Consider the following 27565-nt stretch of genomic DNA (forward strand, 5'->3'; position numbering starts at 1 on the left):
AAGTTAATGTGAACCAGTTTACAGTCTGCATATGAATTAGCCCTACCGGACAGAATTGGACTTAAATCAGAGTAAACCTTTTTAGAATCACTCTGCCACATTGTGACTATGGCCTAACTAAATTATGCCATCTTGAAATTTAGCAAATTCCTAATGTTACACTGTAAGACGTGCTAAAATCATGAGTTTGTTTCAATAAGAAAAAAACCTCAGCAATTATGAAGGTAACAGAACTGTAGAAACATGTGAGAGAATCATGTGGAGTTATTGTTATAACCTGACTCTTGGGAGAGTTAAGTAACCTTAAGATCATCACTATCAATAGGTTAAAAGCACAACTGTCTGTCTAGGATTGTAGGCCAAGGGTACAGTTACACATTGCATTGGAATTTTATTTATTAATTAAAATAATGCTTTGCTGCTCTTTAACATCTGTTTTCAGGGCAGTTTATAGCAATTATGCTTTCTGGATGATGCTGGGCCAGTCACTATAGCCTAACCCACCTCACAGGTTTGTTCAGAGGCCAAAAAGGGGATAAGAACCCTAAAACCTACCTATGGAGGAAGGGTGGAATAGAAATGCAATAAATGAAACAGAGGATGTTGTTAATTGAGTCATGTTGCTGCTCTTCTCAAAGGTGATGGCAGCAGTATAGGGGAGGTCTTGGAACAGAACTTTTTCAGACCTTTTCCCAGTCCACCAGATGTTCCTGGTGCCAGTATTCTGGGCAGATGGTATCAACGATTCCAAAACCTCTCAGAAGCAGTGATGTATAACATCTTCTTTCTGGTCCTCTTATCGAAGCAAGCAGATATCAAGTAGGCCAGTGTGTATGAGTGAAAGACAGGGGGACTATATAAATATATCACTAGAAGAAGAAATGCCACACTACATTCTGTTTAGACGTTTAAGAACTTTGTTCTGTGTAATGTACATTGTACATTACACCATGTACATTGATGGTGCTATATTAATAATAATAATAATAATAATAATAATAATAATAATGTAATCCCATTATGCACTCTGTTAAAAGCCTTTTAAAAGCACATTTTGTCTGAGACATTTTTCTGTGTAAGCTTGTGCCACCAGAAACTAGTTTCTAAAAAGTAAATTAGGCAGATATTTTTGTGGCAGCAACAGCCTATGAATCATTTTTAAAAAATTCTTAAGTGGGGGTTGGGGGGGGAGGAGAGTATGTATAGTTACACCTATAACGTGTGAAATAAGATGCACCCATTAAAGATGCAGCCCTGCGCACAGTTAGCAGGAGGTAAATCCCACAGAACTAGTGGGGATCTCCTCCAGAGTACGCGTGATCGGATCGCGCTGCCTGCGCGCACGCATCGCTCATTTGCGAAGCGGGACCTTCCCCGCCGGCCCGCAGACGCCTGGGAAGAGGAGCCGCTGCTACTCCGGGCCATGGACGGCGCGTGCAGGGAGCTCTCCAGTCGCGGCCGTTGTCGGGGCCTGACTCCGGGGGGCTTTTGAGGTTGAGCGTGGCCCGAAGCGGGCTCGTTCGCTTCTGGACCGGTGAGCGGGCTCGAAGGAAGGCTGCCACGAGGCCGGCCAGCCTGGGCTGCAGCTGCGGGGGCGGCGGGGGCGGCGCGGGGGCCTTGGGCAGCCGGCGCGCCCCGCCGCGCGCTCCCCGGCCGGCCGGCTCGTGCCCCGTCTGTCCCGGGCAGGCAGAGGCAGGGTTAAGCCAGCCTGGGCGGGGGAGGCAGCCCGGCCCTCCCCAGCGGCAGCCGCGCCTGCGCAAGGGGGCCGGGCTCTGGCCGCCGTGTCGCTCGCGAAGTTGCCCGGGGGCCGGGGAGAAGTTGGCGGCGCGGGGCGGAGGCAGAGGGCGGCGGGGCCGGGCGGCGCGCTCGGGTCCCTGCCGGCCATGGCGTTCCGCAGGCGCGCCAAGAGCCACCCGCTCTTCAGCCAGGAGTTCCTCATCCACAACCACGCCGACATCGGCTTCTGCCTGGTCCTCTGCGTGCTCATCTCGCTCATGTTCGAGGTGAGCAGCCCGTCGTCGTCTCCGGGGGGCGGCGGGGGGGGGGGCGCCGCCCTGCCAAGGCAGAGGCTGCTGCCCGGCGGGTCCCTCCAGGTCCCGGGCGGAGGGCGCCGAGCGCGTTCCTCCTCGCTGCCTTTCCGCTCTGGGACAGCGCCGTCCGTCCCTCCCCGCCTCCCTCGGCCGCGCGCTCCTCTGACTGCCACGCTCCGCTTCACGGGGGCCACCAGTCCAGAGAGCCAAGCCCCCCCTCCCCCGCGCGTCCCCCTCAGTTTGGACCTTCACGCCCTTCCACTGCAGTTGGGCACCGCTGCTCCCTCTTCCCGCAAAGCCCCCCCTTCAGTCCATGGATCCCCCCCCCGCGCCCTCTCTCTCTCTCCCTCCCCCCCCCAATCGATCCTCCGAACTTCCTCCCTAGTCTTGCATCTCTGTCCTGTCCTGCTTCAGGGCCTGCGTCAGAGGTCAGCACTCTTGGGCAGCTGCCAAGGCTCAGCTCCTCGGGAGGCCAAATCCTGCCTGCCCGCCACTGAGGAGGAAGAGGCGCCACTCTCTGCGGAAGGGCCCGCTGCTGCCACTTGTGGCAACCTCGGCGACCCTGCCACCTCCTCCTGCCCAAGGCAGGCGTGTGAGTGGCGGTGCGAAGAACTCCCGCTTGGCTGCCCTCTGGGTGGCGGTGTGGACTGGGCCCAGCACTGGTGCCAGGGGAGGGAATGGGCAGGCACATGGAGGTGGCTGCTGCACGGGTGTGCAGGTGAGCATCAAGTGGGCAGCTTTTGCTTCCGCTCATTCTCTGAGCCCTGCAGAGGATTGGGCCCCAGCTCCTTGAAGCCACCACCTCCGCCACGTCTCCCTGTAGTGGTGGCTGGTCCTCGCTGCTGCTCCATCACCCACTCAAATAAGCAAGCATCTCAGATGGCTGCTGAGAGCCTCTGCTCTCTCCCTGGGTGGTGCAACGGCCAAGAGTGGGTGCAGCAGGCCCAAGCCTCCCTACTGCACAGGCCAAAGGCTGAAGGCAACAAGACGGAAGGCAACAGCTGCTCCTGGCTGCTAGTTCCATTGCCTGCTCACTGGCAAGGAGGAGCCACTGCCCCCACTTGCTGCCCCTCGGAGTGGCACAGCAGGCGCACTCCCGGTCACCACATCGCCCAAAGTAAAGGCAGAGGTGGGGTGAGGAGGACCCACAAGCACATGAGGCCAAAGCACCCCCCTCCCCTCCTTCAGAGTCCCAGAACCTTCACTATTCTGCTCCCTTTACTAATCTGTGGCTTTTAAAGATAGGTCTGGCCCCCAGTGCCTATTATCCCTAGCCAACATAGCCAATGGGGAGGGATCATGGGAGTTGCAGTCCAACAGACATCTGGAAGGTCACAAGGCATCACTGCTAACGCTGATGTGTGTTGCTATCAGATAGGAAGCTGCCTGGCACTTGTATTTATGACCTCTGTTCTTGGTGTTATCATAATTTAGAATTTTCTCACCATAATATAAAATAGCCCTGTTGAAGTTACGGAAGTGCCAACAATATTCACAATGTCGCATCATTGTGGATGACTTCATTCACTTACGTAGTTTTTTGTTGTTGTGTAGAATATTATCTCGCTCTCACACTTCCAAATGTATGTTTCAAGGAACTCTGGGGATCCTCAGAAACTTTTTAGAAGTATCTCTGTGAGAAGATAAGTAATGAAGCCAACAATCCAATTGATCTTGTAGGTTGCATGTGAGCAGGGTGATGGGTAGGTTGATCTAGGTGAAGATGGTCCTTCAGATAACCTGGTGCCAAACTGTGACTATTAAAATGGATCCTGAAGCTAAAAAGCTGGAAAACCACTCTTGGGTGGCTCTCAGGGTTGAATTGGAAATGAGAAGTGAAGAATTATCTGTTTATATTTGGTCATATCCAAGGTAGTATTGGATGGTTTATGCTCTGAGGCATGATGCTTCTTCTAGATTAGTTAAACTGATTATGTCACTCAGTTCCTGCCATGGGTTAGAGTGGACAACTATGCACAGAAAAAAGCCTCTCTTTTGGCTTTTACCACACATTTAATAACCAATCTTCATTGTGCAATCAAAGAGATGTTAAAAACATTTCGTGTGCAGCAAGTAATGATGAGTAAAAGAAAAATACATGATTGGGTTAGGAAGAAGGGATCATAATCGTTTGGGCCTTCAGCTGGCCCTGTCTCTTATGGTGTTGATCAGTACGCCGACAGCAAGACAGCCTGTCAGTTCTTCAGATAAGCAGGAAGAAAACCAGCTCAATTCTTGTTGCTTGATGGTGGTCTCTTGGATGTCTGCATAGGGCTGTTTTACAGGTCAGTGGGTAGCATGCTGTATACCAGAGCTGTATTTGCATGATCACTTATCAATAAAGTATCACACTGCTTCTTGGCTGGGTTCTTGGGGACGGTCATTGTGACATAGGTGGTGGTCCAGTTGTTGTGGGTACCAGCACTATTTAGTTATCCTAAACATTTACTTGCTTCTGTTATGGGAACAGGTAATCTGAATGGTGGCTTTCTGTTAACTTGGTTTATTGTTGCAGCCTGGAACCAGAGTGTGTCAGGTACCCTAGGAAAGGGCCATTTATTTTTCCTGTAGAGCACCGCTGTGATGGGTATGCAGACATGGTGTTGATTGTACTATATTGATCCCTATCACTCATGAGTCTGGTAGAATTGCAGTAAAATAATAATAATCCCTGAACCATAAAATCCTATATTTCTTTCCCCCAACCCAACCCACCCCACCCCAGGCAGAAAAGCAACTGTGGGAAACAAAGTTGGGAGTTAGTTGGCCATCCGTTTTTGACTGCCTTCCCACTGACTGGTTCACATGAAACATATTTCATTGGAAAGCTGTTGACATGCAGATTCCACAAGTAACAACCTTTTGTACTGTAATTCAAAGTTAGGAGTTTATTTATGTCCATAAAGCTTTTTTAAGAGTTAGGCTATCTTCTATAACAGTGTACTCTAATGTTTTATTTTTAATATCAAAAAGTGTCAAGTATAATTTAAAAAAAAGTTGCATATTGTACCAAAATGAAATATAAATACAAAAAAGTAACAGTACACCTTTGTCAACACATGTGCAAGCTAAAGTGCAATTATATGCCAGTAACATACATCCTGTCAACAAATCATGAAGGGATTGAGAGATACCTATAGATAAAAGTAACCCAGTCAAAGTTTAGCTATTGTTCAGGAAAAAAAGCTCTGTTAAATTTAATCAAATAACTTTTAAAAGTGTCTGTACACGTTTAGCTAAGTTCAACCTTTCATTAGATTTTATTTTTCTCTGTGAACTGTGTTAGCAGGGAACCAACTGGTTTTAATCATACAAATGTTATTGCAGGGAAACAGCTCAGTACCCTGTCTGAAGCAACACTGGGGGAAATGCTATTTCCAGAGATTAAACCTCACCTAAGATGTATTTTTAGGAAAAGAATAAGGTGGGACTTAGGCCACAGCTAGACCTAAGGTTTATCCTGGGATCATCCAGGGTTCGCCCCTGCCTGAGCGCTGGATCCCCTGTGTGACACCTAGATGAACAGGTTTGACCCCTGGACGATCCAGGGATAAACCTTAGGTCTAGCTATGGCCTTAATTTGGCCTTTGCATATATATGTGAACAGGTGTCCCTTTCCCTCCTCCTTCCCCATTTTCACTGCATCTTTTGCTCCTTCCCCCCCACCCCTTGGGTATTGTCTGTCTTCACTGTAGATGATTTAATTCTGGCCTTAAAGACAGGCTGGCTTGCTGGTTTTACTCTGATACCCCTCACTTTTTTCAGCCTGCTCTCTATGTAAGGATGCCCAACAAGCCAGCCCTGCAGTTCCTTCTGTCTTTGTTTCTTTTTGCTTCCCATCTCCTGCCCAGTGGACTCTGGCGAACGTTTTGCCACTGCCTAGACAGGCATACCCTCAGTCTGAATCCTGTGCAGGCATGCCTTTTTGTGGCATGCAGCCGGAGGGCTTCTTGCTGAACTTTAGGCTGGCCCAAATTGCACCCTTGGAACAAGATTTGGGCACTTGTGAATGGAGGTTTTCTCTCCACTGCCCCTCCCTTGTTGGGGTCCCCTCCAAGCTCTTTCTCCATATTGCTCTAGGCATTTTTGCTTCTGAAGTCCTGGCATTTTGCACAGAAATGTCAGGAATGTGGAGCTCCTCCTCCGCCACCGCCTTTTTAGCTTTCTCCTCCTCCCCCCCCCTTTCTAGGCAAGGGAGGATGGCGGCGCTTGCGAAACAACTTGGTCCTTCAAACTTTCCTGACGTGGAGTCTGGCTGGCTGTGCCAACAGCCTTGCTGTGTCTGTGTGTGTGAGTGCGCGCGCGCGTCTGTGGCTTGTGGTTCAATTGAGTGTGTGATTGAGAATTTGAGGGTTAAACACACACACACATACACACACACACACACACACACACACCACCTTCTCCCTTACAGCTCAGTGCCACGTTTCAAAGCAAACTGAGGTGGGGAGGGGAGGTTGGGATAGGAGCTTTGTGCTAGCAAAGTGGGAAAAGGGGAATTTCAACTGCTTTTCAACAAACACATTTCTCACCCTCCTCATTTCCATTCACTTGAATTAACAAGTCGTTTCCATACGCGGAAACATTAATAGCTTGAAGGGGAGAGAATGAGGGGGGGCAGTTTAATTAGTCAGAAACCCCAGCTGGCAGCGGTATAAATTCTGAAACCACATGCAAATATATGCTGTATCTGTATCTCTATCTCTCTCAGCCTGGTTTCCTACGAGCTGGACTGCTTGTGACTCTTGTTAGTTTAGAGTTTGTCTGTATTAAAGTGTGTGTGTGTTGTGTGTGTGTGGGGGGGGGGGATTCTGAGTTTCTTTGAGATAAATGAACAATGACAAAAGCACAAGATGTCTGAAGTTGACCTTTATTTTCAGAGTAGTACTTAGATGAAACTTGATTATTTTAAGATGGAGATTATCTGTGAGCTGGTTGATTAGTCATGTGAGTTACCTCAAGGTAAATACTTGGCCCTCCCCCCTTAAAAACACACACCAGTCATTAGTGCTTGGTGAGTAGCAAACATGTTCCACCCTCCCACCCCCCATAAAATGGTATCCTGCCAGTCTAAGGTTTGAACACAAACAGCAGAGGCAGAGATAGCAAAAAAGTTAGAATTGGATCTAGATTCAAGATTTTCTGCATTGGAATTCTCTATATTTATATATTTATATTACATTAATGTAGCTCACATTTATTTATTTATTTATTTAGAATGTTTATATACCGCTCCCCATTGAAAAATTTCAGAACGGTGTACAAGATAAAATGAAAATAAAAACAGAATAAACCAGTTAAAACAAAATTTAAAAGAAGCAAAAACAGAGATTCAAGGCTGCATATTAAGGAAAGGCTTCTTGGAATAAAGATGTTTTCAGGAGGCTCCGAAAGGAGTACAAGGTTGGCGCCTGCCTGACCTCCAGAGGCAGGGAATTCCACAGGAGGGGCGCCACCACGCTGAAGGCTCTTCCCCTGGTGGACTCCAGTCAGAGGATGGGTCTATGTGGAGCCACCAGGAGCAGGCCCTCGGATGACCTCAGTGACCGGGCCGGTTGGTAAGGGAGAAGGCGCTCTCTCAGGTATCCTGGTTCCAAGTTGTTTAGGACTTTGTACACAAGTACAAGAACCTTAACCCTGGCCCGGTAGCGAATAGGGAGCCAGTGCAGTTCCCTCAGCAGAGGAGTTACATGCTGGAAAGGGGCAGCTCCAGTCACAACCCTCTCAAGTACCTTCCCTAAAAAAGGGGTGTTTGCTACTGGGCGGTAGTTGCCTAATACCATCAGGTATTAATCTACATATGGATTAAAAGTGCCCAGCCTTGCAAGGATTATTGTAAGAGCAAACACACCGTTTGTAAAGTACTTTCATTTAAAAGCTGAATAAAAGATAAATCATGTTTACTAAATCATGTGAAACTGCATTGCACTTTTGTAAAAATCCAGGTTAGACCTAAAGGTGGGGAATGGCACGGCTCTCCCTTTAGGATTATGTCCGTGGTTTAGGGTGTTTTCAGATTCAGCATTAGAGGTAGATGCCCAAGTATCTTCTGTAGCTTGAAGTGCTTTTACCAGCTTTGGTTGGCTTGCCACTTGCACCCCTTGCTGAAAAATTGTGATCAGGTATCTATGCTCTGGGTAACGTCCTGGATAGCCACAGGGATCAGGGTGAAACCTATGAAAATTCCCCCCTGAGGACTTCACTTTTATTGGAATAGTTGTAAACATTTTAAGATTTGACAACTCAAAAACATGTTTAAATTTTAAGGAAAAAATGGTCTACATTTTGTAAACCGCCCAGAGAGCTTTGGCTATGGGGTGGTATATAAATATAATAAAATAAGTAAATACAATCTGCTACATTTTTTTGAGTGAGCTAAAACTGTTCTAATGTTTAAGAGCACCACCCCATGCATGAGTTCAACTGGGCTTATTCCTAGTATGTCTAGCATTGCAGCCTAAATGTAGTTTATATACTACCCTGCTTCCTCAGAAGTGTTACCTGAAAGAGCTTAATCACAACTTTAAAATGCCCAGTTTGACTGGTATCAATGCATTATAATACTAATTCATTTTATGAAACAATGCATTATTACAACAGGAAATTTTTCCACAGAAAAATATAGCAATAGAAAAAAATTCATTAGTGAATACTTTCCACAAAATCTTTCTGCCCTATACCACAGATTGTGGAGTGGGATGTTCTCCTTTAAGACATTTCAGAGTATCAGTATTTCACAGATGGCTGGATACAGCTGTAGGTCTCTTTTTTCATGTCTTTTATAGATGGAAACAGATGTGGTTTTAGTTTTGGAAGTAAAAAATGATACACAAACAATTTAACCATTAGGGTGGTTTTAGTTTTGGAAGTAAAAAATTATGCACAAACAATTTAACCATTAGGGAGAAAGAACTTATTTTCATAAATAAACACTTGTAACTTTAATGTAAAGTCATTGTCCCCTTCCTTCTAATTTGTTCATTTTAAGCTGCAATCTTAAATTATATCCTGTTATCCTAATTACTTCCTTCTTAACTTGTTTCCAAAAACCTTGAACTTTTGGGCACATGCTCTACATATGCATATAATCGGCTGAGTGCATCCCACAATTCCAACATATGTATTCCATTCTATGTACTTTATTTAATCTGTGAGGTGTTAGATACCAGCAATAATAAAAACAATTTATAATTTTTTAAAAAAATATTGACACAGATTGACTTGATCATTACACTTGTGAAAACTGTTCTTCTTCAGTAATTTTTGGTGCTGTCATTGATTCCCACTACATAATCTACGATTCATAGTGGTTAGCAATCCATCATGACTTAGCGTTACATGTGAACCCAGCCACTGTCTAGGGGGCAGCTCTGTTGAAAGTAAGCCCATGGCAGTTTATATATCTAACTTAAATACGATACCTTCTTCACTCTTATGCTATATCCAACATCTGACAGGTTATGCCCCATCCTAGAAGCATCCCAGTACTATATTTGGAAATAGCTACAGTAATTGTTTCCTTTTACAGCAGTGCAAATATTCTTGCTTTGCATGCAATCCCATACAGGTCTACTGAGAAATAAGTGTGTATACAATTGCAGCTTTAACACATTTTGTTTTTTCTTCCTTTTCCCGGGTTTCCAACAGTATTTCTTAAAATGTATAGTATATGCGGGCTAGTTTCTATTTAGGGAGTTACAGGGTGGGTGTTTGTATTTCCTATCTGTTGAGTCATTGATTTTAATTCTCTGACTGCCAGCATTGGAAATCAATATTTCCTTACTGGTATTGTCGCAACTCATGTTCTCCCAAAGCAGGACTATTAACAATGCTGAATACGGGAAGCTGACAAATGAGCTTCTATTTCCAAAGCACATTGAGAGATTCCCCTCCCCCTTTAAATTGGCCTTGAAATTCAAAGAGCAATAGTTCTATCACATTTATGTAGAGTGCAAATGTATAAATAAGAATGTTCAACTCAGTCATATATATGTCTGTCTTAGAAATACCATTGTACTCAATGGGACTTATTCCTAGGTTAGTGTATATACCATAGGATTGCAGATACAGTGACTATTGATAAATGATTAATGCTGTTGTGGTGTGTTCAGGATAGTTCCCCAAGTCAATGTTCAAACTCTCACAGTGTAGTTTTCAAGCATAACAGAATACATTCATAGATGTTTTCATGAAGAGTGGTTAGATTTGTGGTGGCGCTCTGGGAAGAGATCTCAATTTGGATGAGTTAGTATATAATTAAATTCATAAAAGACAAACAATTTGTGGATGCTTCTATGGCCATGGCTAGACCAGGCCTATATCCCAGGATCATCCCTGTGCATCCAAATGACACACAGAGAATCCCGGGAGCAGGCAGGGACGACCCCTCCATTTCCCTGGGATAATCCTTAGGTCTAGCTAAGGCCTAAATCTAAATTACACAATTTATAACATTATATCATTTTCAGAAGGATATTCCAAAGACCTGTGAGCTCATTGTATGCTTCATGCATGTACGCACTGTCCTGCTTCCAGAGATTTTTACAGTAGGATATTTTTAGTATATCCAAATACTGTCCCGTTCCCAGACCTTGAAGTTCTGAATATATCCTCTGGAAATTGGTAGGATAGTGAGGCATGTCAGTATTTTTCTATTTATTTATTTATTACATTTCTATACCGCCCCATAGCCGGAGCTCTCTGGGCGGTTCACAAAAATTAAAAACATTCAAAGTATAAAACAACAGTATAAAACCATAATATAAAATACAATATAAAAGCTCAACCAGATAAAAACAGCAGCAATGCAAAATTACAAATTTAAAACACCAAGTTAAAATTTATTTATTAACTTAACATGCTGTTTGACTGATGGCTGGCGTACAGTATTCTTCTTTAAAAACATACATCACTAAAACTAGCTTACTGCCCAGGGACTACAAAACAGGGGGAGTATTGCCATTCTATTGCATCTGCAGGACCAACCGCTGATGCAATAAGAAGCTAGTGCTTCTTCAAACAATCACAGAGCTGAATCCCTTGCTTTTGAAATGGGAATGGTCAGCAAAGGTCCCTTCTGCAAGCTCCATTGACCTGCCCATCTGGAAACACGCATTTCAGCTCATTTCCAGTTGCTTTAGGATCTAGTAGCTTCCTGTAGCAGTCTGGTCGCAGTCGGTCCTGCTGGCACCTGGCCAGTGCTAGATACTGCCCAGAGTATTATCTCATTCAAGTCCACAATGTATCTCCAATTAGGTTAACCCGACACAAAACTGGATAGATGGTGCTTTTCAAACTATTCTATCCTTTGTTGCTGAGTGTAGATTTTACAAATTTTCTTGTAATCACAGCCTTCCCTTTAAATGTAAGTGGTGCTTTTGTGAGGAGTATATTTGTCATCATGTGGTAACATTATATAATTATGTGAATTTTATAAAAACTGCCAAAGGTAAAGGAAACTGCCATCTCTGTTGAAGCTTTATGTAAAAGTTCATTGTTAGGGAGGTTTTCAAAAACAGTTTGTAGATCAATTTCCCCAACAGGGGTGTGATGCTATTTTATATTTCCCTTTATATGGAAGAATCTGATCTGACTTACATTCATCAATTCGTATCATATAGATTTTGTTCGGTATGATATGAATTGAGATGATATGATTCTGTAACACAAGAATATTGGTTTCCACTTACCTGAATCAGAGCATCGTATTTTAGAAAGCTGTTTTTATTTTATGTACTTCAATTTTCTTGCCTAATCGCTTATTAGTACTTCTTGTTTTGCTGATGGGCATACAAAAGGTTGGGGTTATAACGCAGAGGAGAGAGGTGATTGGTGTTGGAAAACCACCTATGAAGCAAGCTATTTGTTTATTGAAGGATTACCTCCCCCCATATATATTGCCCGGACCCTAAGATCATCCTCAGAGGTCCTTCTTCGTGAGCCCCCTGCTGAAGTGAGGCTGGTGGTGACTAGGAGGATGGCCTTTTCTGCTGTGGCACTCTGGCTGTGGAATGAGCTCTATAGAGAAGTTAGCCTGGCGCCTACATTGTACTTTTTCTGGCACCAGGTTGGGAAAGTTGTAGTCCAACACCTTTGGAGGGCACCAGGTTGGGGAAGGGCTGCTCTAAACAAAAAAAAAGAGAAGTAGGTGGCCCTAAGTTGTTCGTCATCAGTTTTCCACAACCCCACGGTCACCTCTGCATATCCTATTCTCCATCCTGTCCTCACGGTTTATCTGCTTTGGGAGAATGAGAATTTCACTGGCACTTTCTGCCTCCTTAGGGAGGATGTGGCGTTAAGGCTGGTGAGCCCTAACTCCCAATTTCCCTGCTTTTTGGTGCTTTGTTGAAAACGATAGAGCCTTAACTTTGTTTTGTAAACCGTAGGTTTTTTGTTTAATGATATTTGTATCCTGCCTTTTGCCCAATGCTGGGCCTCAAGGCAGTATTACAAAATGAAAACATATACAGATAAAGCCTATAAACAGAAATATACAAAAGTTAAAAACATAAATACATTTAAATGTTTTGCCTGCCTCCAAAAACACATCAAGAGCCAGTCTAGACTGCAATGATTAGAAAGAAAATACATGCATACACTTTGCAAAATACACTACAGTTTAACAGTTTCTAAAGCTTATGAGAAAAACAGTGAGACTAGGCCAAAACCAATGCTTTAGGCCCAGAAGCACTTTGAAAGGTTTCAGAATTGTACTTACAAACTTACACTGGCCCAAACTAATTAAATGAAGTGTTTGAAGCTTTCAACTTTATAGCAGTATTGACCAAACTCTTAGAAAAAAGGGGGAGTTAAAAGGAATGCACAGCTCCCTCTTCCAAGGAGAGATCTGAAGACCAGGTGATCATGGATCCAGAGGAAGGCTGAAAGAGATCTCTGCTGAGTTCACCAGTGAGCAAAAAAGCAATCTGGCCTTGGAAAAAGAGAGCCCAAAATACTCTCAAAAAGCCAAAGGAAAACATGTTCCAAAAGAGAACAGAGAACTCTTCTTCCCTCAAAAGGGAGGCAAGAACCAGGCTGAGTCTGTTTCTCAGCCAGGGCTGCTTATGAACTAAAGTTTCAGTCCCATTCAATCCCATAGCTTTCTTGTGGCAGGGTCAGAAACCAGGCTGCTTAGTGGTTAAAGCAAAACCCAACCATCAGAAGGAATGATGATTCCACTAAGGAAATGACTGTGCTAGAGGAGCCAGGCGGCCATGTTAGTTTCAGCATACATCTATCTGAAGCAGGAGGGAGGGGAGAGCGATGCTACTGAGCATGTGTCGCGCTATGGGTGAAGCCGGTCTTTGTATTCATTCTAATGGGATGAATATGAACCGAAGGGAGTTTTTTTTAAAAAGAAAAGCCATTCCACCAACTAGAACGAATGAGGAAGAAGACCCCACCACTGGATTGATGGGAAAGGAGCTCAATAGTTCAAATTTCATGGAGAAAAAATTGCCACCCTATATTATCAGAACCATTTTGATTCAGAGAGGTTTTTTTTTCTTTTGTACTTTAAACTGCCCTCCTTCCTTCAGTCTTTCACCAAACTTCTTGAAATTTTCAGGGAATGTAAAACCAACATTTCGTTCTAGCACATGTAAATTTCAGCAAGATTGGTGAAACATTTTCGATTTTATGAATGTTAGAATGCATAATATACTGTTCTCTCTTATCTATGAGGACACTGATGTGTACCTGTAAATTACACTGACATAAACCCTGGTGTAATAGCTCCCAATATAACAGGATTGTAGGATTGCTGTGCCCATTACAGTCATGTTAAATGCTGAATTCACAGTGCAAGCCACGGAGATTTCCATTATTATGTGGTGTTGCTGGTAGAGATTTAAATTTTTCAGCAAATTTGAAGTCATGGAAGAAAGGTTCCCCCCCTTTTTTCCGGGGGGGGGGGAAATAACAAATTTGGTGGTAGTGGGGAATAGCAAATTAATTAACACTTACTCTTTTTTTACCATCTGTTACTGGCCTAAAGATACTTCGTTACTTTAGGAATATAAAATGTATTATGCATAACTTTGTTTTCTCATAACAGTATCATGTTTGGTATATTAAATTTAAAAGCATAGTTTATTTAGGCAATAATTTCAAATTTACTCATCAAATTTACTTTTAAATGTTCTTAATTTCTGTTATTGACACAATAGAAATGGAGTTACAAGATGCTGAATCATGTATCCCTTTGTTTTTGCTACCGTATTTCTTCGATTCTAACATGCCATCGATTGTAAGACGCACACTAATTTCAGCACCACCAACAGAAAAAAAGCTTTGATTCTAAGAAATAATAAACGACCCGCGATTGTAAGACGCACCCCATTTTTAGAGATGTTTATATGGTGGTGGGGGGGACGTGTGTCTTAGAATTGAAGAAATACAGTAGTTTATAAGAAGCAAGGAAAAAGTTTGTTGGAAAGAGAAGAAACCCTCAATATTATAGTAAGCAATGGAAGTTATTATGTATTTGAACTTAGTCAAGCAGACATAGTAAGCACCCATTTTCAAAGAGCTGAGAAAAAAGGGACCTACCCCAACCAAGACTCAATACTATTTTTTTTCTGCATAAAACATCCAACCTGTCTCATTTTCTGAGCTGTCACTATCAGCCGTTTCTGCTTGTTCTGATTCTTTATTTTTATGTCTTTCACGGGCTTCTAAAAACTGGAGGTTTGCCCTGATTGAGACAAGCTCCTCAATCCGGTATCTTCTGACTTGAAAACCCTTAGACCTGCTCTTTGTGCTGTCTTGACTCCTTTGAGCAAGCAGCTCAGTAATCTCCTTATTTCAAATGTCAAAGAGGGGAAGCCCACAAACAAAGAAGGCACTCACTCCTTTTCCCGTCTCTTTTGTCCCCTGGAGGCAGAAATGTCTCTTACTCTTGCATTTGTAGTGATCCAATGCTGTACATAGACTCCTATTACAGTTTTTAGAAATAATTGGGGGAGGGGGAATAAAGTCCGGATAGCAATACATGAACACATTGATCCAGTTCGCATCATCACGGCGAGGGAAATAAACCATAGTGGCTTATCTCTGCTGCGTGCGCTGGTTGCATGGCGGTAAGGTTTGCTTAATTACCCTCGCTGGCACATGGCTTGCTATGTTGTACGAACCCACGTGGTTGGCTTGTTGCTGTAGTTAATGAGCCACCCAGAACCCGTGGGCTGTTTTAGTGTTTCAGGTGGCTTGTCAGCCACCCTAACAGCCCACCTATGGCATGCCGGAAATATTCAAAATGGTGGCCATCGCAATGAAAAGCCCTATGGGGAAATTCACCCATGGTTGCTTCTCATTACATGCAAACAGGTTCATTCTTTCCATTAGTGTTTCTTTACTTGTCTCTCTGAACACTATTGAGAGAAAAAGCTATCACTTCATATGGCCTGCGAGTTAGTACAAGCGGAACAAGTATGCAGAAGAGATAGCATGCAAGTATATCTATTGTTCTCTGTGACAAGATATGCAGTATACACTTATATGCAGTATACACTTGAGATGAAAATGTGGGGAAATTCACTTGCATACTATTTTATAGGACGTCTGCTTGAAAATGCTGGTAGGCTTGGATGAAACAAAACCCAATTGCCTTTCAGTTGATTGACACATGCAACTATCGTTGTTGGCTTTATGCCAGGTATAAAAGATATAAGGTTTCCAGAAAGTGGATGTGATCCAAGCAAAGCTGTTGCAAGTTCAGTGGCTATTTGCTTCCTTTCATTCCTGCTACTGGCTTCAAACCCCTGAACTGTTTTGTGCTTGCCTGTGTCATTCGCGCGCATGCCCCAATGTGCGTCTCATATAAATCTACTGTACCTATATATCTATATCTTTTGCATCAGCCCCAGTTCCAGCTGCTCCCGTTTGGGATGCTCTTCATTGTGAAGTATACAGCATGAGGACAAACACTTCCTCAGTTTTGTAAATGGACTTTGATTAAAAGTGCAGCCCCTGTTCTTAATTCTAAATGGTTCCTGTGCTTCAATCATTGTTTTTCTGACTTCCATCTCTGGTACTAGATTAATGGCTATACTTCATTCCGTTTTAGCATTTTGGAGCTAGCTCTCCAGCCAGAGAACATTCTGTGTGTATCTTTTTTTAAAAAATGAATGAAAGTTTTATGGACAGAGGAACAACGGAGTGCATACTTGACTTAATGGGTGTACAGTGAGGAACCGAAAGCTAATACTTGCCTTCATTTTTTCCTCTTGATGCTTCCTAGTTACAAACGTCTTATTTATCTTGGCTCTGCTTGACTAATTTCTCCTCTTTATGTCCTTGCTGCCCTGTTCATTTTAACACACTCTTCTATTGCCATCTGCCTCCCTTTTGATTTTTATCCTCAGAGACCCATTAATCTTTGTGGAATTGTCCTCTGTTCCTGCCTGTTGCTTAGCTGGGATTGAGGCTGATACTCTTGATATAGTCTGACAGGACTCTTTTACCTCTAACAGCTGCACAACAGGCAGATATTTTGTAGGTCAGTCCTTCCTCTATCACTGTACTCTTAAGACCAGACAACCATTATCTGCTGAATTTTGCCTATGTTGCCACTCTTACAAGCACAGCAGATCTAGCTTGGAAACTGTGATTATTTGCTCCCATGGTTCTACTTCAACACAACTGCTTAAGCCTGGTTTGTGGGGAAAGAAGAGCAGAGAAACACACTCTTACTTAACGGACTTGGGGTAGGAAGACTTTCACCCCAGGAATGGATTATATCAGCCATCAGGGGAGAGGGAGATTACTTGCATACACACACACACACACACACACACACACACACACACACACACACACAGAGCTATATATTGCCCATAGCCTCAGGAAAACTACTTGGTGTAGGCTATTTATAGTTGGGACAAAGCTTCACACCAGCATATTCCATCTGCCATATTCCCTAATCCTTTCTCCCTACATGCATTGCACAGTTTGCCAGGAGATTACTTCTGCTTTAGAATAGGGGCTTTGGAACCACAACAGTTTTCCTCCATACCACTGATAAGCAGACCTTTGCTATGTATACATAATCTAAATGAGCAAAAGAAAATGAAGATAAATTTGGGGTGCACGGCCAAATGGATGGATAAAATGGCACACCTGTAGTTCAGAGCTGAAGTTACCTAGGGAGGTTGTGGGCTGTCCCACACTACAGTCATTCAAGTGGCAGCTGGACAACCATCTGTCAGGGATGCTTTAGGGTGGATTCCTGCATTGAGCAGGGGGTTGGACTCGATGGCCTTGTAGGCCCCTTCCAACTCTGCTATTCTATGATTCTATGATCTCAAGATATGAGAGAAGGGGAGGGTGTATTTTATTTCCCCCTGCCAGTCCTCTTTACAGCTGCTTAGAGAATACTGGGCCAAGAGACCCTCTAATCCCATCAAGATTATTAGATGCTACCATCCTTTTTGTTGCGAAATATAATCTCTTAGACAAAAGGTTTGAAATCAGCGGTTTGTCCAGGACGTGCTGATGTTTTTTTCAGGGCTGGGTTGTTGCAGGCTATTGCTACCTAAGAGGAGATATGGGTAAAAATCTTGATCCTGCTCAGCATGGTACTTTGGGGTTTCCTCCAAAAGCAAAGGGGAAATGCATGCTTGCAAGAGCGTGCTCAACTGTCTTAATATGTAAGTGATGCATTGTCTGAGGGGTAATAAAACTCAGGTGGAAGAAAGAGAGATGAGCCCTGGTGCTGTGTGTAAATAAACAATGAACGCTTTATTTTTGTAATGATGTGAAGAAACGATTTTTCACATCGTTACAAAAATAAAACGTGCATTGTTTATTTACACACAGCACCAGGGCTCATCTCTCTTTCTTCCACCTCCTTACTGGTGCCAATTCCCTTCACCCATCAGTAATAAAACTCAAGCCTTAGCTAGACCTAAGGTTTATCCCGGGATTGTCCCGGGGTCGTCCCTGCCTGCTCCTGGGATCCCCTGTGTCATTTACATGAACAGGGATGACCCCGGGACGATCCAGGGATAAACCTTAGGTCTAGCTAAGGCCTCAGTACAGACAAGGTGGAAGTTCTGTTGGTAAGGTAATCATCTGACCAAGAAGCTAGCATTCAACCAAGTTGCATCAGATGCTTTAGGTGCACCAACTGGACAGAGGTAGCCTGGCCTTGGTTATCCAGATGCAATTACTTCCAGATGTACATGGAACTGCCCTTGAAGTCCAGTTGGTTCAAAGAACAGCGGTTAGGTGGCTGACAGGGTTGGCTTATGTGATTCACATCTCACCAGTTTTGAAACAGCTCCATTGGCTTCCTCTGCATTTCCAAATGTAATTCAAGAGACTGGTTTTAGCCCATAAAGTCCTATATGGCTTGGGACCACCTGCTCCCTTATGAACCTGCCTATGCCTTGGGATCATCTGGTGCAGCCCTTCTCTGGATTTCTCAACCTGCTGAAGTCTGACAGGGGTGACCTGGGAAACAGGACTTTTCTGTAGTGCAGTGCTCCATCTCCAATAAAATTCTTTTTACCAGGCATCAGAAGTCAAGTAGGTAAGTGCTGGGGTACAGACCAAAGTCAGAATGAGGCCCTGCCAGACAATGGGGAGAGGTGGCGTTGATTTCTGACTTCACGTTGCTCTTGCCAGAGGAAGTGGACTGATCTCCAAATGAGTTGTGGTGCATTTATGAGCTCAGTCCTTACTAAGAAGACTGAGGGCCTTTTTAGACAACATGCTAAGCCATGGTTAGTCCACTAACCCTTTTGCAGCAAATGGTTAGTGAGGGCATTTAAAATGTGGTTATGTAGCCACCGTGGTTAGGAGTGGTTCACACGACACGCTAAGTCATGGTTCTCATGACACGCTAAGCCATAATGTTTAGCTCAAAATGCTGAACCACCATGGCTAAGTGTGTTGTCTGAACAGGGTCTGAGTGATTCTGTATGTTGGTTTATTGTTCTGATTTGATTTTTTGCAAGAACAGGGCATGTAGCTAATCTGAATACAATGTTCTTTAGTGGGTGGGGGCTGCTTTGAAATTGCTTTTAAAAGGTTTCACGCTGTGTACAAAACCTTATCAAACTCTTCTGTGACGAGACAGTATGATTAGAATATGATCCAACATTAAGTTTTGTGTGTGTGTGTGTTTTAAGTTGTCTTGTGAAGAATGACGTTTATTCCTGGCCCTTTGGATTACCACTTGAAATAGCAATATAAACTTTTTACATGGTAATAAATTGTGATTCACATAGTTTAATCAAGTTTTTACAAAGCAAGGTAAAATGCTGTGGAGCACATATGTGTGTTCTTCCTGGAGTTGTGTGGATCACAGCATCTCAAATTTATTATATATCAACTCAGGGTTGGGGGAGTGAAATCAGATCTATATTGTGTGTGTGTGTCTCTATTAATTCTTTCAGTGAATAATACTATAAAACCCTATGTAAACCAAAGAGTCATATTGTGTTTTTGCCTCCATTTTGATATCTTACAGTTCATTTCAGCAAAATTCTGCTGGATGAATGCAGTATCATTCTGAATGAATTAGTGCTCACTGCATTATTTACTGCAAAAGTGATGTGTAGTTGCGTTGATTAACATTGAGGGTACAGCCATGGCTCACTGGTGGTCCCACTTCAATACCTGGTATCTACAGTTAGAAAGAGCTTGGGTATCAGGACTGGGAAAACAGAAGGACTAGCACTATACATACTACACTCAACTCCTGAATAACAGGATGAACAACATCCTACAAAACATGACAAATAGAATTGGATGGTCTCTTTGCACGAGAACCTCCAGCTTAAACTGATATGAGGAGGAATAGGAAAGTTAATTTAACTTAAACTACTTGATTTTTGGAATAGTTCTTTTATGAAGGTTTTCAAGACTAACCAAGCAGGTGTTTGCCTGCAAGGATGTTTGAGTGGTAAGCTAGATCTCCTATCTCTGACCTTAGCTAGACCTAAGGATTATCCCAGGCAAATGGAGGGGTCGTCCCTGCGTGTGTGTTATTTGGATGCACAAGGAAGATCCCGGAACAATCCCAGGATATAGGCCTGGTCTAGCCATGGCCATTGTGATGGTGGGGCAAATAAAATAAATGTTGATAACGAAAGTGTTTCATTTTGCAGTTTTCCAAGCAAACTAACATAACAATTTTTGATTTTGTCTTTACAGGTTACAGCAAAGACTGCCTTCTTGTTTATCTTACCTCAGTATAATGTTAGTGTGCCTATAGCAGGTAAGAGGCCTCTGCTTATCTTAGTTGGACACTAAGTCTGGAGGTAACAGCATCTGGTCCCTCTCGCCGCTCCATCCCTGGGTTGATCACTGAGGTGTGCAAACTAGGAACTCTGGATTTCAACTCTGGGTTGTCTCTTCCTTGACAAGCCAGAATACCTGGTTCACACACAGTGCTAAACAACAGAATATCCCCGGGTGGTTTAGCTGTTCTAAGTGGGAGTGACCAGCATGTACTAGCATGCCCCCTTGCCCACAACGACCCAGGGTTTAGAAAACCTTTGGGTTGTCATGATGTCCCTGTATTATAAACTTCTGCTTGGTAACCTACAAGCTAAGACTTATGGATTTTTCATTTAACTAGGTTTGTGTAACTGCTACAACAATCAAGCTTCCTGTTGATTATTGTGTTATTCACCCCCATTAACCTGGTTCACATGAGCACATGTTTGTGAGTGCATGGGAGTGAGTGAGAGGGCTGGTTCCTGTCCACTTGCCCACTTCAACTTTCCTAAACAGCCCAGTATTCCTGGATTGTTGTAATGTCTAAACCTGGCACTCTGGATTGTTTTGGGTTGAACAACCCAGAGTTTTAGCCCATGGTTTGTTGTTGGATTAAATTTGATTGACTTTATCTCCACCTTGCCAAATAGCCACTCTGAAATATTTAATTCAGACAACTGTTAAAGGTCCTTCAACTAGGGAATGAATTAAAACAGAAAAGGAGCTCAGTTTATGGCCCCATTTACTCTCCAGTCCCAGATTTCGTCACCTCTGCAGCAGGTCAGGTGTTTAGCATTTAAATGTGTTTATGAATTCAATGTTTTGCCAACCTTTTTCTAAGACTCTTAGAACAACCAGTGTACCTGGTTTTATCTTTTGTTCAGAGGCACATAGTATGCACATATTAGAGTCCAGAGCAGCTATGGGTGGGTATAATTGACAGCAAAGAAGTGGTATGTGTGTACGGATGAAACTAACCCTTTCTTTAGTCAAGCCTTCCCTAATCTGGGTCCCTCCAGATGTTTTCGCCTACCACTCCTATCACCCCCAGCAAAGGAGTTGAAAGCCAAAACATTGGGGAAGGCTGTTTCAGCCCATGATTTTTTCAAACTAGGTTGGTCTCCCCTTACTAACATCTTTTCTCATTGTGGAGTTTAACATTCAGGTTTGGAATCTGGAAATGATTGAAGAAAGGAGTAAACACCCTCTCTTCACAACACTACTTGGTTATCAGTCAGATCCTTTTCAAGCTGATTTCAAAAGAAAAACAGGGACTAAGCTTTGCATTTGTATGAAATATGTATTTATTTATTTATTTACAGTATTTCTAATCACCCTTCCATTTGATATTGGAATTCATGTGTCACAATAAGTCAGAAAAATACCACAGTTTGTTTAGCTCCTCCTGCTTCCTGAGCAGTAGCAATTGACCAGTATGCACCAAATCCCTGGCTCATTCACAGTAATTGTGATTTGTAAATGTGGCTCAAGGCGATTTACAGTAAAACCATAAACACTATAGCATACAACAATTTCAAACAAAACTAATAACATACAAGAAAATGGGACCTTTTAAAATGAAAGAGCTGCCTTAGTCAATAAAAGCTTGGCAGAACAGTATGGTTTTTTACCAGCCTCTAAAAGACTATAGAGAAGACCATCTTCTTAACCTCCTTGGGAAGGGAGTTCCATCACCAGGTGCTGCTAGAGAAAAGTCCCTGTCTTGGAGGCCCACTAACCTCACCTGAAGAAGAGAAGATTGAGGGGAGACATGATAGCACTCTTCAAATACTTAAAAGGTTGTCACACAGAGGAGGGCCAGGATCTCTTCTCGATCCTCCCAGAGTGCAGGACACGGAAGAACGGGCTCAAGTTAAAGGAAGCCAGATTCCGGCTGGACATCAGGAAAAACTTTCTGACTGTTAAAGCAGTATGACAATTGAACCAGTTATCTAGGGAGGTTGTGGGCTCTCCCACACTCGAGGCCTTCAAGAGGCAGCTGGACAACCATCTGTCAAGTATGCTTTAGGGTGGATTCCTGCATTGAGCAGGGGGTGTTAGACTCGATGGCCTTATAGGCCCCTTCCAACTCTACTATTCTATGATTCTATGATTCTAGGAGGTGTGACACATAACAAGGTCTCAGGTGTAGAACATAGCAGGTTCATACATACGGGTGGAGGCCGTCTCTCGGATATTCTGGCTGAGAGTAGTATTGCCTCATCAGACACTATCCTTTAAATCTCCAATTAAAGTTGGAGTATAGGGAGTTCTTCTGAGGTCCCATCGCCTGCTGTAAGGCAGTCTGTAGAGCTGCTTTGCTCGAGGCGATACAGATCTCAGGAGTAAGGAAGAAAGGGGCCGGAAAAGCCATGTTTGTCTTTTCACGTGCTTCACTTGGGGCTTTCAAGGGCTTTCCGTGTTCAGTGTCCAGGGTAAGAGGTGGCAATTCTGGCTGAGATACCATGGCCTGCTCACACAGTTTGTGGCCGAGCAGGGAGGTGGGCCTGGCTTTCTCATCTTGTAAGCCAACATCGAAAGCCAACATTTCCTCCAATTAGATTAGACAGCCAGTTCCAATCTTACTTCCATTCCAAGTAAAAATGGAAGCAACAACCTGTAAGGTCGGGGGACTGACTGTTTTCAACAAGCCAGAGCCTTCATTAGCTAGGAAGAGGCAGAGGTTTCAAGCTGCCCTGTTGTGGAGATGCCCCAGCCACACAACCGCCATCAACTCCTGTGGGAGGGAAACATTTGGTGTTCTCCTGTTCTAGGTGCTAGGTAGCACACATCAGGGGCAGGGCTGTGATCTCCTGTGGGTCACCATGCTTAGAATGGCCAATGCGGTTGAATGTAAGCAAGTATAAAGGGATGCATGTTGGGGCAAAAAATCCCAACTTGCGTCACTTAATAAATCCCAAGTATAACCTGATTGGATCTGAGCTAGCGGTGACGGACCAAGAAAGAGAACTTGGGGTTGTGGTGGACAGCTCAGTGAAAATGTCAACCCAGTGGGTAGCCACTGTAAATAAAGCAAATTCCACTGTAGGAATAATTAGTAAAAATAATTGAGAATAAAACTGCCAAGATCAGTTTTCTATTTGCATAATTACCCATTATGCAAATAGGTTGCTGCATGGGTTGCCTCATTATCCAAATGGTGGCATGGTGCATGGTGGGGCTGCCTCAGAATCTTATCCCAGAATAACAGATTCTGTAAACAGTCCTTCAGTTGAATACCTTTGCTGGCAAAGGGTGGGAGCAAGATGTAAACGTCTGTGCATTCATCCTGGCCATACATGCCCTGCACTCTGGCTAAATTCAGTACTTTAATGCTCGCTGTGATCTGTTTTCTGCCTGTTGCCAATGTAAAGTGAATTTATTGATGTGCCAGTCCTAGCTCTTAACTGGTGCCTTGAAAAGCTTGGTCCTAAATGGCTTCTCAGCTTATCTTTTTGATGTTAGTATCTTCTTCCCTGATCCCATTTCTTTTCTTTAGATGGTGAAATTGTTCTTTATCACTATGGGCTGAAGGATTTGGTCACAATCCTCTTCTACATCTTCATAGCAATAATTCTGCATGCTGTGGTGCAGGAGTATGCCTTGGATGTAAGTCTTGCTTTTCTTGTTACATTGCCACCATGAGGTCAGGAAAGTGCTCTCAGTCCCACTTGTAGAAGCTTAATGCAGTTGTTAAAAAAGTAGTTAGGCTTTACTTCACATTCAACTTCTATTTGAGTATGGAATTGAAAGGTGTGCATTTGTCCTGTCTTGACCAATATACTCTTCCCCTCCCAATCTACAGGCTGCTTTAATTCTCCTTTTCCTTTCCTCCCTCACTCTCTTTTCCTTTCTCTCTTGCTTGGGGCAAAATCAATTCCCCTCTCATAGCTTCCTCTACTTGTTCCTGAGGCTGGCTTGGTTTTTAAACCTTCCTTGATGGATGTTTGGCTGCTGGTGGTGTCAGCTGATCTTTCCTTCCTGCCCCTGGGCTGGTGGCAAGGGTAACTCGCTTGGGGGAAAGAGGCAAAGACCACTGTGCACTGCTGCAGAGGGAGGCAGGGGCTGCTGCACCAGCACTTTACTGCAGAGTCAGCTACAGGTGAGAGAGAATCCTGGTCTCTAGGTCCTTCCACCTTTTTCCGAGTGAAAGACCAGAGGAGCGGGAATTGCTGCCACCAAGTCTTGGAGAAATAGAATGTCTTTGTTTCAGGCTCCCCAAAACTCTGTAAGCATAAGACGTGGACCCTTTCGTTTAGCATGGGAGGAGAGGGGCCAGTGACAACCACAAATAATGGCTGCTAAGCTAAACTAAAATGCAGGAGGCCTTGTTTGGTGTATCCCCAAATCACCTGATATGATCTTTCTAGGGCTGGCATGATGGAACATCAAAACAAGCTCTGCCCAGGTGAAGCAGTGGCTGTTCTGAACCAGTGCCTGGGCACGATAATGGACTGGATGAGGGCTAACAAACTGAGACTCAATCCAGACAAGACGGAAGTACTGTTAGCGGGTGGTTCTTCTGTCCGGCGAGGTGATGTTTGCCCTGTCCTGGATGGGGTTGCACTCTCCCTAAAGGATCGGGTCTGTAGTTTGGGGGTGCTCTTGGATCCAGAACTGTCACTTGAGGCACAGCTGAACTCAGTGGCAAAGAGCACCTTTTACCAACTACGCCCTTATCTGGACAGAGATAGCCTACCTACAGTTATCCATGCTCTGATAACCTCTCGTTTGGATTACTGCAATGCGTTAAACATGGGGCTACCGAGGCTCAGAGTGTGGCAATGAGGGACAGGGCCTTTTCCCAGACTATGGAATGATCTCCCTGACGAGGCTCGCCTGGCGCCAACCCTGCTATCTTTCCGGTGCCAGGTTAAGACTTTCCTCTTTGCCCAGGCATATGGCGGCACATCTTCATTACCCACAAGTTTTAGTTTTTTTAACGGTTTTTAATGCTTTATGTGTATATGTTCTGTGTTTTAGAATTTTAAATTTTGTATACTTGTTTTAATCTTAATTTTAGAATTTCTGTAAACTGCCCAGAGAGCCCTGGCTATGGGAGCGGGATATAAGTGCAATAAATAAATAAATAAATCAGTCCGGAAACTTCAACTGGTACAAAACAGGGCAGCACGGTTACTAACAGGGACTGGCCGATGAGACCACATCACGCCAGTCCTTTTATTTATTTATTTATTTATTTATTACATTTCTATACCACCCAATAGCCAGAGCTCTCTGGGCAGTTCACAAAAATTAAAACCATTCAAAGTATAAAACAACAGTATAAAACCATAATATAAAATACAATATAAAAGCTCAACCAGATAAAAACAGCAGCAATGCAAAATTACAAATTTAAAACCATGTTATTTAAAATGTATAGATTGTTAAAATGTTGGGAGAATGAAAAGGTCTTCACCTGGCATCTAAAAGCATATAATGTAGGTGCCAAGCTAACCTCCTTAGGGAGCTCATTCCACAGCCGGGGTGCCACAGCAGAGAAGGCCCTCCTCCTGGTAGCCACCTGCCTCACTTCCTTTGGCAGGGGCTCACGGAGAAGGACCCCTGAAGATGACCTTAGGGTCCGGGCAGGTACATATGGGAGGAGGCGTTCCTTCAGATAACCTGGCCCCAAGCCGTTTAGGGCTTTAAATGTTAATACCAGCACTTTGAATCGGGCCCGGACCTGGACTGGCAGCCAATGAAGCTGGAAAAGGACTGGCGTAATGTGGTCTCGTCGGCCAGTCCCTGTTAGTAAGCGTGCTGCCCTGTTTTGCACCAGTTGAAGTTTCCGGACCGTTTTCAAAAGCAGCCCCACGTATAACGCATTGCAGTAATCCAAACGAGAGGTTATCAGAGCATGGATAACTGTAGCTAAGCTATCTCTGTCCAGATAAGGGCGCAGCTGGTATATCAGCCTGAGCTGATAAAAGGTGCTCTTTGCCACTGAGTTCATCTGTGCCTCAAGTGACAGTTCTGGATCCAAGAGCACCCCCAAACTACGGACCCGATCCTTTAGGGGGAGTGCAACCCCGTCCAGGACAGGGCAAACATCACCTCGCCGGACAGAAGAACCACCCGCTAACAGTACCTCCGTCTTGTCTGGATTGAGTCTCAGTTTATTAGCCCTCATCCAGTCCATTACCGTGCCCAGGCACTGGTTCAGAACAGCCACTGCCTCACCTGGGTTTGATGAAAAGGAAAGGTAGAGCTGGGTATCACCTGCATATTGATGACACCTCAGTCCAGCTTCATTGGCTGCCAGTCCAGGTCCGGGCCCAATTCAAAGTGCTGATATTGACATTTAAAGCCCTAAACGGCTTGGAAGGAAGCCTCCTCCCATATGTACCTGCCCGGACCCTAAGGTCATCCTCAGGGGTCCTTCTCCGTGAGCCCCTGCCAAAGGAAGGGAGGCAGGTGGCTACCAGGAGGAGGGCCTTCTCTGCTGTGGCACCCCGGCTGTGGAATGAGCTCCCTAAGGAGGTTCGCTTGGCACCTACATTATATGCTTTTAGACGCCAGGTGAAGACCTTTTTATTCTCCCAACATTTTAACAGTCTATAAATAAATGTTAACTTGGTGTTTTAAATTTGTAATTTTGCATTGCTGCTGTTTTTATCTGGTTGAGCTTTTATATTGTATTTTATATTATGGTTTTATACTGTTGTTTTATACTTTGAATGGTTTTAATTTTTGTGAACCACCCAGAGAGCTCCAGCTATTGGGCGGAATAGAAATGTAATAAAGAAATAAATAAGCTACTGCCTTTGTGTGGGAGAGCAGGTGGAATGTTTCCTTTCTTTTCTTATGGTGTTGTTGATTTATTTTCCTGTAGAAAATCAATCGGAGGCTCCATCTTTCCAAGATCAAGCACAGCAAGTTCAATGAATCGGGACAGCTGGTAGCATTTCATCTCGCCTCCATGGTCTGGTGCTTATACGTAGTAGTAACGGTAAGCCACCTTGAATTTCCTTTAGAAAGATTGGGTATAAACTTTGGTGGAAACAAAAAAAAAGCTGCACACTCGCTTTGGGCTAATGAGAGAGAGAGAGAGAGAGAGAGATAAATGGCTGTTGCCTGTGTCCTGACAGCTTTCAAAATCGTTTGAGAAGATCATCACTTTGAAAAGTTAATCTGAAAATGATTAGTTGCTTTTTAAAAATATACATAGTAAAAACAGATGTGATTTGTTGGCTGAAGGGGTCCTTTCTTGACAGCAATGATCTTATTTTGCATTCTAATGGATTTAGAAAAAAAAATCTTTTTCAGAAAAAATATTGGGTGATTGTTGTTTTTCCATCTCATAT

At 43.7% G+C, this 27565-nt stretch overlaps 1 protein-coding gene across 1 annotated transcript in view; it reads left to right on the plus strand.

The window, feature by feature from the left end:
• Window positions 1-1871: 1871 nt before the first annotated feature.
• The window catches only part of TRAM2 (translocation associated membrane protein 2), a 45856-nt gene continuing 20162 nt past the window's right edge, over window positions 1872-27565 (plus strand). Inside the window, exons 1-4 of the mRNA XM_063115960.1 lie at window positions 1872-2003; window positions 20190-20253; window positions 23755-23864; window positions 27094-27210. Coding sequence (XP_062972030.1) covers window positions 1884-2003; window positions 20190-20253; window positions 23755-23864; window positions 27094-27210 — 411 coding nt within the window. The 5' untranslated portion in view covers window positions 1872-1883. The remainder of the gene's footprint in view (window positions 2004-20189; window positions 20254-23754; window positions 23865-27093; window positions 27211-27565) is intronic.

Source organism: Elgaria multicarinata, chromosome 2 (assembly GCF_023053635.1).
Source record: "Elgaria multicarinata webbii isolate HBS135686 ecotype San Diego chromosome 2, rElgMul1.1.pri, whole genome shotgun sequence".
NCBI classification, from domain to species: domain Eukaryota; kingdom Metazoa; phylum Chordata; class Lepidosauria; order Squamata; family Anguidae; genus Elgaria; species Elgaria multicarinata.